Source organism: Rhipicephalus microplus, chromosome X (assembly GCF_043290135.1).
Source record: "Rhipicephalus microplus isolate Deutch F79 chromosome X, USDA_Rmic, whole genome shotgun sequence".
In the NCBI taxonomy this organism is placed as follows: Eukaryota; Metazoa; Arthropoda; class Arachnida; order Ixodida; family Ixodidae; genus Rhipicephalus; species Rhipicephalus microplus.
In genome coordinates this window covers 57,368,389-57,380,065 of record NC_134710.1, presented here as the reverse complement: position 1 = coordinate 57,380,065, position 11,677 = coordinate 57,368,389, and the positions used below count along the sequence as shown (strand labels likewise).

General features: G+C 45.5%; 1 protein-coding gene across 1 annotated transcript; it reads right to left on the bottom strand.

Annotated features, from left to right (window-relative positions):
* Window positions 1-4,860: 4,860 nt before the first annotated feature.
* On the bottom strand, window positions 4,861-11,281 carry LOC142775035 (uncharacterized). Its single transcript, XM_075876349.1, has 3 exons — window positions 11,159-11,281; window positions 5,571-5,680; window positions 4,861-5,147 (listed from the first exon to the last, which is right to left on the bottom strand). Exons 1-3 carry the CDS (start codon window positions 11,279-11,281, stop codon window positions 4,892-4,894), a joined length of 489 nt encoding a protein of 162 aa, XP_075732464.1. The 3' UTR covers window positions 4,861-4,891.
* Between the last annotated feature and the right edge of the window lie 396 nt (window positions 11,282-11,677).

Genomic DNA, 11,677 nt, shown 5'->3' with positions numbered 1-11,677 from the left:
GTCCCATCAGATAAAAGAGCAGTACGCCGTTTCCTCGGCTTGTGCGCGTATTATCGCCGATTTATCGCCAACTTCTCTAAGATAGCTGAACCTCTTACGCGACTCACCCGAGATGACGTACCCTTTACTTGGGGCGTAGAACAAGATACAGCGTTCACAGAGTTACGACAGAGAATGCAAACAGCCCCTGTTGTTGCCCATTTTGATGAGGACGCTGCTACAGAAATTCATACAGATGCCAGCAACGTCGGACTTGGCGCTGTCCTTGTACAACGACACGGCGGCGTTGAGCATGTGATAGCTTACGCCAGTCGTACTCTTTCTCGAGCTGAGACCAACTATTCTACGTCAGAAAAAGAATGCCTCGCAGTCGTGTGGGCGACGACCAAATTTCGGCCTTACCTCTACGGTCGTCCCTTCAAAGTGGTGACTGACCACCACTCGCTCTGCTGGCTGGCAAATCTCAGAGATCCATCCGGCCGTCTCGCACGGTGGAGTTTGCGTTTGCAGGAGTTTGACATTACGATTGTGTACAGGTCAGGGCGCAAACACGAAGACGCCGACGCGCTTTCTCGAGCACCTGTGGGGAACGCTGTCAGGAGCTCCGAAGATGAAGATGCCTTTCTCGGAGCAGTTAGTGAGTCCGAATTTATGTCAAAGCAGCGGGCAGACGATGAATTACGCCCAGTCATTGATTCCCTGGAAGGCCGCCACTCTAAGGTCCCTCAACACATTGCTCGCGAACTGTCCTCTTTTTGTCTAAGAAGAGGCATTCTTTACAAGAAAAACGCCCGTGGTAGCGACAAGGCTTTCCTACTCGTTGTTCCTACCGACATGCGTGATGAAATCCTTCTGGCGTGCCACGACGAGCCCACGTCAGGACATTTGGGCTATTCGCGAACTCTCGCCCGAGTACGCCAACAGTATTACTGGCCGCGACTATCAACTAGTGTACATCGATATGTGAAAGGCTGCCGTGAGTGCTAGCGCCGCAAGACTCCGCCTGTGAGACCCGCGGGCCTGCTCCAGCCGATCGCACCACCACGGACACCGTTTGACCTCGTGGGAATGGACCTTCTCGGGCCCTTCCCTTTGTCGTCCTCTGGGAACAAGTGGATTATAGTTGCGACAGATTATCTCACGCGTTATGCTGAAACAAAAGCGTTACCCCGTGGCACGGCCTCTGAAGTCGCGCAGTTCTTCGTGCACCAAATCGTCCTACGGCATGGTGCCCCGTCATGCGTGATTACGGACAGAGGGACGTCGTTTACAGCACGAATGATGGAGGACATTTTTAAACTGAGCTGCACAAGTCATCGAAAAACAACGGCTTATCATCCGCAATCCAATGGACTGACAGAGAGGCTTAACAAGACCATAGCGGACATGCTGTCAATGTACGTGGACGTACAACATAAAACCTGGGACGAGATTCTTCCATACATCACGTTTGCTTATAATACGGCAACGCAAGAAACAACGCGATTTCCGCCTTTCCGACTTGTTTACGGACGCAACGTGCGAACCATGCTCGATGCTATGCTTCCGTGCGACGAAAGCAATGAACTTGCTCAAGATGCTGAGCAATACACTCAATACGCCGAAGAAGCTCGTCAGCTAGCTCGCATAAACACCAGGCACCAACAAGATGCAGACGCGCGACGTTACAACCTCCGCCATCGAAATGTCACCTACCACCCTGGGGACCGAGTGTGGGTGTGGATCCCTGTCCGGCGACCAGGCTTATCCGAAAAACTCCTAAGCCGTTATTTTGGACCGTACAGGGTTCTTAGACGAATCACAGATCTTACCTACGAGGTATTTCCGGACGGCGCAGCGTCTTCTCGTCGACAGCTTCGACCCGAAACCGTGCATGTCCTTCGGCTGAAGCCCTACTTCACACAGTAGCCCTTGTGGTTTCACGTGCTACGACATGCCGTGACATTGCGTTGCCGCTGCTGTTTGTTTTCTCGTGTGTTTTTGTGCCCTTTCTTTTTGCGCTTGGCGGAAGCGTTGGCGAAACTTCCTCATTTGCGCTGCGAGTAGTGGCACTCTCCCTCTTTTGATTCTCTATATCTGCGTGTGTATACCTTCATTTTTTTTTATTTACGAGCATCGAGTCGATGCTTTCAAAGGGGGGGACTATTGCCACATGGTTGGCTTGGGTGAGATCGAAGAGGGAAAGAAGACAAAGACGATCTCTCTGAGCCGCTGCTTGAGTAGTCGACTAAACGAGCCCATTTTTTATCAAGTTTGTCGAGAGTAACGTGACAAGACGTTTTATTAACGGCAGATCATATGAACGGGAAAAAGCACTGTGAAAAAATTTGTTGAAATGATCAGCAATGCTTTGCTTCTCGACGACTAGGGATCCCTCGTGTACAATTTGGTCAACTGACCTTGTTTTTTCTTTTAAGTACCTCCAAAACTTTTCCGGGGCATTTCGCATAAAACCTGGCAGCGTATGCTGGAAGTACCTTTCTTTTGCGTTTTTCACTATTTCATTTAATTTAGGTTGAATATTTAGAATAGTATCACGAGAAGCGCCTTGTCGTCTTAAGCGTTTAATCTTTCTTTTCAGTTGTAGCGCTTCTCGCGTCATCCAGGGATTTTTCTTCGCTATTCTCTTTGTTTTTTCAGGAATAAAATTATTAATACAGTACATGCATATGTTTATAAATTTTTTCCAAAGACTGATAACATCGTCACCATGAAAACTGTTTAGACTAAAATCAAGGAAGTCCAACACACTCTCGTCTCTGGCGCGCGAGAAATCTTTAACAGTCACCCTTTTACATGGATTGGTGCTACAAGACTGTATTGGACAGAAAAAATACACCATGTGGTGATCAGATATACCTGGTTCAACCGATACAGAAAAATCACTGATTGATTGACTGACAAAGACAAGATCAAGTACCGTAGCTGACGTACCATGAACACGTGTCGGTTGATTGACAACCTGCCTCAAGTTGTGGTACAACATGATATTACTTATATAATTAGAATTTGTATTTAAGTCGGGACCAGGGTATTCATTCACCCAATCTATTTCAGGCACGTTGAAATCTCCAACAAGAAAAATTTTGTCATGAGAAAATGAAGACATGTGTTCACAGAGGTCATGTAAGAACTGAGGGGATGAATCAGGAGGGCGGTACAAGCCAAACACCAACAATGAAATATTCCAGCATGTAATCTTTAAAGTAACGCATTCAATATTTTCAGGCTGACGTAAAAGCACGACTGGAATATCGTCTTTGATCAAAATAGTTACTCCTCCTCCTCTAGTATTCCTGTCACGACGAAAATCCCGATAAGAAGGGGGAAAACAACCGTATCGTCAATATCATCATGTAACCATGTCTCGGTTATGACCACTATGTGGGGGGCGTATCCTAAAATAATTGCCTCGAGTTGGTCACTTTTATTTACAATACTGCGCGCGTTGATATTAAGTAGTCGTAGTTCCTTGCAGACCTCATGGGCAAGTCAGTTATGTTTAGAAGATCCGTGGGTCCGAATATTAATTCTTGCGTTTTGGGTGTCGTCCCAGATAAATGTGTCATCATTGACACGTAGCTTGTCATCCTTTAGACTGACTTTTTTTCCCTGCTGTTTTTCCAATTTTGCACTGTCCCACAGGAGCTTGCGCTTTCTTAATGTGGTGTGCGAGTAATCATTTTGCAAAGATATGACAGTCCCTTTGAGTTTGTAGGCATTCTTTAGAATTTGTTATTTTTCGTTATAGTCTAGAAAATAAATGATTACAGGACGTTTTTTACCGGGTCTACCAAGACGGTGAATTCTGCCGATTGATTTACACTGAACGTCAAGTTTCTTCAAAAATACATCGTCTAAGATTTTAGATTTTAACATAGAATCGGTCTCTTGTGCTTCTTCCGGTATGCCGAAAACCACCAAATTAGAACGCCTAGATTTGTCTTCTATATCAGTCAACTTCGCCTCCAAGGACTTGACTGTATTTTCTAGAATATCAATACGTGCCACTCGCTTTTCTAATTCCGAAAAACGAGCGACCCAGTCAGCCATGAGCTTTTCCATATTATTCTGCTGAGCTCTAATGGCTGCCACTTCATCAGCTAACTTATTTTGACCAGCTAACAATTCACTTAGCAAGGCCTCAGTTGAAGGACCGGGATTTGACTCCACGTCACCACAAATCAAAAGCAAGCACAATATCAATATCAATATCACACCCAACTCACATATCACACCCAACTCACAACGCAATATCACACCCAACTCTACTGGTCAATTCCAACATGAAGCTGCCCTGGAAGCGTACCAGTTCCATCCATTGGTAGCGATCGAGTACTCGCTGGCATGCAATTACTTATGTGCTCTGAGTTTGCACCGATGTGCCCGATCGCGCAGGACTACCCCAATCCCGCCGTGTCGTTCCCTTTGCGTATCAGCGTGCACTGCTGCGAGCCTATAGATGATTTTCCGCAGCAGCACTCGGATGCTACCATGTTTGATCACGTGACCGTAAACTGACCACCTCCCAGCAAGACACGGAGGAAAGTCCCAAGCAAAAGGATTGCACAAGTGAAGCAGCCGTAGCCCGGTTTAGAAGACAACATGGCAGTAGCACATAAAGCTCCTGTACATAAAAATTTGGGTCGTAAGTACACCTCGAGCGCACGCTCATCTTACGAGTATATATATATATATATATATATATATATATATATATATATATATATATATATATATATATATATATATATATATATATATATATATATATATATATATATATATATATATAGTGGCAGGCAGATCAAAAGTTAAAATAATTAACTTTTTCTAATCGTGGAGTAGTTAGGCAGTGAAGTCAAATGGGAGAAGGGAGAATCGATGTCCTTCAGGCAAAAAACTGATTGCCGCTTTGAGATTTCGGAAAAGCGTGCTCTAGTAATAACTGCGAAATAAAAAAAATTATGCTCTCAGTGAGCACGTAAATGGTGATGCTCTTTTCCTTAGCACACATGGCCATCGTGTAGGTGCCAATTTTGTTGATGATATCGCCACTTTCAACTACGCTCTCTGCTCCCAGCAGGACCGCGTCCACTCTTTCCAAAACACAGCCAACTGCGGCATCGACTATCAACGTCATCGCACTGCAGGGGGCCTAATTGTTCAGCGAACTGGGAGCGCGGGAAGAACACACACAAGAAACAAAGAAGAGGCGCACAGCACGAGCGTGCTGTGTGCCTCCTCTTTTCTTCTTGTGTGTGTTCTTTCCGATTACCAACTAGCCCATCTTTATATCCTGTTACACTGATACCTCTCTCCGCAAGCGCCTCGTACAGCTGCCGGCCACTGTAATCGGGCGCCGACTCGGTCACATACAAAGTAAAGTGTTTTAGGTCTACTGCCATCGCAAACAGCGTGTCGCGGTGAACACGCGAGAAGGAATGTGTCTGGACTGTCGAGCGGTTCTGGACAAACGAGCCCGGGTAGCAAGCGCGTTGATTTTGCAGCGTGCGGCGCGCATCTTTTCCAAAAATTTTCGGCCCCGAGTAGATATATATTTATTGCACTCGTCGATGGTGCCTTCAGAGGCAGTGAGCATAGCAGAACGCACAAATAAGTCGGACGCAGATCTGATGCACGCACTCGAACACTTCTCGGTGATAGCGCAAATAACATGCTGAAGATTGATTCAGGCCGGAGTTGTCGCTGAGCATGGCTTCCAGGTTTGTGTGGGTAGATTCGGCGTTCACAACTACTATTTCGCTGACTGACAAGGCGTAAATGTGGCACCACAAGCACGCCGACAGTCCACAGTAAAGATTCCAGAGAACATCTGAGCATGCTGCAAGTACAGCGGTATACTTTTACCAGAACAGCGTTCTTTTTTTTTTTTCTTGGTGCTTGGGCGAACGCTTTCTTCAGGCCGTCGAGCACGCACTCCGCCTCCGCTCGCCGCTTCCGCATGGCAGTGCTGCGCGAGTAGACTGGCGATGCAGATTATAAAGGAAAGACTGCAGGCATGGATAGAAGATGAGGGGGTGCTGGGGGAACTGCAGAATGGGTTTCGGAAACACAGGAGGTTGGAAGACAATCTGTTCTCACTGACGCAGTGCATCGAAATAGCAGAAAAGGAACACAGGCCCCATTAGCTAGCATTCTTGGATATCAAGGGAGCGTACGATAGCTTGGTTCAAGAGGAATTGTGGGGAATACTGGACACCCTAGGCGTGGAACATGTAGTCACTAATCTTTTAAAGGGTATCTATAAAGGTAACAAGGCAGTTATAAAGTGGGAAAAACAGGTATCCAAGCCTGCAGAGGTAAAACGGGGGCTTAGGCAGGGGTGCCCCCTATCACCCTTATTATTCATGATGTACCTACAAGGATTAGAGACAAAATTAGAGGGAAGTGGGCTGGGCTTCAACCTCTCTTTAGTCAAACAAGGAAAACTTATTGATCAGGCACTACCAGCATTAATGTACGCAGATGATATAGTGCTCATGGCGAACAACAAGGAAGATTCGCAGAGATTGATGGACATCTGCGGTAATGAAGGAGATAGGTTAGATTTCAGATTCCGTAAGGAAAAATCAGCAGTCATGATTTTCAATGACAACGAAGGTAGTGAGCTTAGAATACAGGAGGTCACGCTAGAGATAACAGATAAATACAAATATCCGGGCGTATGGATAAGCAATGGGACCGAGTAGCTGAGGGAACCGGAAATATACGTGACGACTAAAGGTAACAGGAATGCAGCAGTGATGAAAAATAGGGCACTGTGGAATTACAATAGGTATGATGTTGTGAGAGGAATATGGAAAGGGGTCATGGTTCCTGGGCTGACGTTCGGCAATGCGGTCTTGTGCATGAGATCAGAAGTTCAAGCAAGATTAGAAATTAAGCAACGTGGAATAGGTAGACTTGCTTTAGGAGCTCACGGGAATACACCAAATCAGGGAGTACAAGGTGATATGGGATGGACATGATTTGAGGGCAGGGAAGCTAGCAGCAAGATAAAATTTGAGAAGCGATTGAGAGAAATGAAGGAGGAGCGTTGGGCTAGGAAGGTTTTCAGCTACTTGTACATGAAGAATGTCGATACAAAATGGAGGAAGCGAACCAGGAAGTTGACTGATAAATACTTAGAAAACAGCAGGTGGCCAAACCAAAAAGAACTATCGGTTAAGAAGAAAGTGAAGGAAACGGAGACTGACATGTGGAAAATGGGCATGATTAAGAAGTCCGCACTAGAGATCTATCGAACTTTTAAGCAGGAAATAGCCAAGGAAAGGATCTATGATAATACTCGGGGTAGTTCTCTACTGTTTGAGGCAAAGACAGGAGTACTGCGAACGAAGACATGTCGGGTCAAATACGAAGGGGTAGACACAGTATGCAGTGCGTGTGGAGAGGAAGAAGAAACTGCCGAACACTTGATAATGTTCTGTAAAGCGCTTCACCCTATAGTTGAGGATGATGGCGCAGAGTTTTTCAAAGCACTGTGGTTTAGGGACCGGGAGGGCAAAATAGACCTTAAGCAAGTAGACTTAACTAGAAGGAGGTTATCTGATTGGTGGCTAAAGTCAAGGCACGAGTGAAAATTAAACTCTTCACTGCAAAGTATGAATCCTCAAACTCACTTTTTTAAGGAAAGAATAAATAAATATAGTTTTGAGTTCATTAAGTATTACGGCTTGGTGGCGCTAGTCACCGCCCGATCTAAAGGGTACAGCCATATCCATCCATCCATCCATCCACGGGAAGCTGGCGCTGGACGGCCGCCCGTATACGGAAGCTAGCGAATTCGTGTTTTCATGTGAGTTAATTTGCATTCGTGCTTCTTGCCGGCTCTCATGGGTACATGGGGAATGAAAAGTAACGCGAACATAGCGGCGTGATCTTTTCACCGGGCTCTCAGACCGTGCTGCCGGTTCGATATTATGCGTTCGAGTTTTATAGCATTCGCATGTTATTTTCTCTCTCAAGCTATTGCAACCTTATCATTTGCATACATCAGTACATAGTACTGCTGTTTATCACTCTGCATATTTGACGGAAAGAAATCAGATTACTTTTTTTCATTTCTCACTAGTTACAAAAAAAAAAAAAACTTGCCGGTCCCTTTATATATTCACCTAGACGACTGAAAGGCAAGAACTATCCTCGTTTTCTTCCGATTCAATGCACTGAATGTTTCCTACTTCCCTCCGGGATATTTTAGCGCCCAATATGATTTTCTCATTGCCTCAAGGATAAGCTAACTAGCTTTCTGCCCAAGCTGGTTGTGCACTACCCCCATGATCGGCCCATTTCAACCAAGCGAAGATGTTATATGATGCCGTCAAGTTATGTGACCTTCCGATACGCCACAAGCAAGTATAATATGTGACGTCATATGATGACGTTTCACGTACTGATGATTTTTTGCGTCACTCGTGTTCACGCTGCCGACTCGAGAAGACGCCGGACGCCGCCGGCGATCAATTCTCGCTTTTGGTAAGGCATTTAAATCGCCTTAATGCACTGCACGGCTGTAGCTCCGTGAAATTGCAGCTTCCACTGGTGTTTGGGGGAGTGAGCTTGTAGTAATGAGGCAAAACAATTGGTCTCCTAGTAAATCTTCGTACTACACTCTATATGTACACGTCATTTCCAACGCGACTATTTTATAGATTATAAGTAGTGGTGGCTGAAGACTACCCCTCACGTTTGGTCACATGGCAATTGGTATCCCTAAACGGGAGTGCGCTGCAGCCTAACAGTCGACAAATGAGTCTATCAGTAGCAACGCTGCCTCGTGATCATTGCCGTGTGCAACACTAACATTACTCCCCGAAGCTGAATGGAAGCCCATGGGCCCACACAGCCATTCGGCTTCTACTCTGCTCGCTACCTAATTAAGAGGCCAGAAAAAAAAAAAGAAACAGAGCTGAGCAGTCGGATATTAAGGCTACAACAATCCGTCCACGAATACACAGACAAAACTGAATGTAGGAACAGCGTAACCTAGAAGTAGTTACTGCGCAACTACGGAAGTGAAAAAAAAAAAAGGACGCTTCATTCACAGACAAGTTCAAGCAACTGACCACAGGCCACATTGTTCACGCCTGTCACCTTGTCTCAAGTCGGCATTAGACTTTAGACCTTCACAAGCCTGTTAAAACATAGTCCCTGATCGTAGAAATCGCGCCGTAAATGGGACAGTTCTTGTTTATTTCACGATGATCTCATTGTTCAAGCTCTCAAATTGCGAAATTACCTACCATAGTTCCTCATTTTCTGACACTTGCTTTTTCTCGGTGGCAACTCATGTAATGCTTTGCGAATGGAACGGATGATTACCTATATTCCTCTAAGCAGTCAAGTGGCATTTTGTTCTATTTAGTACATGAACGCCAGGCATGCGCATTATGTGGTACGCCACAGAGTAGCAAGCATCAGGGAACATTAGGCACCCAAGCTTTTGATATTAGCTTCTGGCAAAGGCGTCTCTCAAAAATCGACTTTCAGTTAGTCAAAAAATCAACTCTCAGTCTAACGGACGCCACGGTGACAAAACGATCTTCCGCGGACGATTGGCATGAGTTATCTGGTATCGGCGTAGCAGAGGACGCGTGAGTGCCTCGATCAAGTGGATGCGAACGACACGTGCCTTTGAAATGAGCTTGGTGTCCAGAACAACTAGTGATAGATGATTCTCGCTTCCAAGTGTTCATTACACCTTATACAATGCGAATACAGCCAAAAATTGAGCTGTATAGTAGCTTCGGATGCAGCCGCGGCATTCGTTTTTTGTTTGCGCGAAAGACGACGGGCCGGCATGCATACTTCAGTTGCGGCACCTGGCGGCGAAACGCCGCACTAGCACCAATGGCCGCTTCCCATTAGAATCTAATCCTTCGCCCGGGCACTGAAAAAATAGAAGAGGCATTGCGGTTCCAGTAATTCCGGTGCAACTACTGGAACCACTCGAACACCCAACGCGAACAGCGGCTGCAGTGGCTGTCGGAGTAAGTGGGCAGAGCTGAGCTACAGAAGTTACACCACAGATGGCAGCACAACCTACATAAGACGTTATTGACTATAGATGGCGGCACATCCTCGTAGCGATGCAATATCCGCGCGTTATGCCCATGGTTAGGCCCGCGAAGTATAGTATCACGACAAATCCGTTTTTGCATTGAACGCCGATAATTTAGGGTGTGCGAAGAGTGAATTTTAGAACTAAATTGGTTGCGAATAAAGTACCACGGGAACAGTTCCCGAATAGTAAAGCAAGCATTTTCAAAGCAGGCATTTCGGACAAATTATTCACCTACTTGTTTACGAGGGAGCATTACTTATTATTACTTTTTAACCGACGAAAAGGACCGCAGTCATCAACTCTACTCTAGTGCAGCTGTTAAGAGAGCCCTCTGCATACTTTGTAATCGTAGGCCATTGAAATATACCTCAGTGATTGTAATATTAAAAGTAGTAAGAAAAGAGAAGCATTTCATGACAGGTAATAACATGATAATCTTGATATGTATGTCATGAACGGCGTGGTTTACAAACGACGCTCATGATGTGCTCGAGGCTGTTTTGCTAGCTTTAGGTATTTTGCGACATGACTCTATGACACACATAAATGACAGGCTGCAACAAAAAAACATGCCATACATGTCATGAACAGCATGACTTGCATGCCTCGCTCATATGTTGCGCTCGAGGCCGTTTCCTAAGCTTTTTATATTCCAAAACTGGTATGACATGACTACAATGAAGGTAAATGACAGGTTGTAACATGAAAATCATGACATGCATATCATGTACGACATGAAATGCCTACCACGTCCATGGTGGGCTTTCAGCTGATTTGTAAACTGGGTATACGCCAAAATTGGTTGTGAATGACATGAGCGTGAGAATATACGTTTCAATAACACGCTATATATCAGATTATACATACATTCATGCATGAGAAAACTGCGATAGTAAACTGCATGTCAATGCATGAATGCCTTCATTTGCCGACACAAAATGCGGTGTGTGCAGCTCCTTGTTGACTGGTTCGCGATCGATTTCTACAGGGCGTCGGATCTGACAGATTTTTTATCAGCCATGTAAAATTCAGGCATTACAACGATACAATAGTTTCTGAATAGGGTACCGAAAAGCTCGTGTTTCCAAAGTCCTTTGCGTGTGCTCGCTTTGGGTCAAGCAGGCTCTGCAGTGCTACAGTGTACTGGTACATTGTATCAGCGCTTTGGATGGCCGTCGCTTCAGTGGTCATGCTTGTTTGACGCAAAACTTTTGGGCAACCTTTGGGGCTCCTGCTAAATGACTGTCTTAATTACATGTCCGGACAATTCGCTGCAAACTGCACACGCCTTTGGAAATAGAAGAAGGAACCAAAAAATCAGGTTATTAAAACAAATGTACATCCAACAAACGAGCTGAATTAGTTGGGGCTGACACATTTAGAAAAAAAAAAAACTAGCGTGCGTACAACAAGTCAGCGACTACACCTGCGCGATCGTACTCGATAACGTCAATGTGCCCCCAAGGCGATTTCGCTGTTCTGAATTAATTATCGCGTGCGTCACCTGCGCCGAGACTCAAGGTTATCTGCCACAGCTGGTTTCGGGCCGCCTCGGTTATCTTCAATGGTTATCGGCCAAGTCGCGCC

Coding starts and splice junctions, on each gene's coding strand:
- LOC142775035 (XM_075876349.1), bottom strand. CDS start 11,281: ATGACCACTGAAGCGACGGCCATCCAAAGCGCTGATACAATGTACCAG. Junction 5,681..11,158: donor TTGGAAACACGAGCTTTTCG/GTACCCTATTCA, acceptor ATCAATCTTCAG/CATGTTATTTGCGCTATCAC. Junction 5,148..5,570: donor TCTGAAGGCACCATCGACGA/GTGCAATAAATA, acceptor GGCCCCCTGCAG/TGCGATGACGTTGATAGTCG.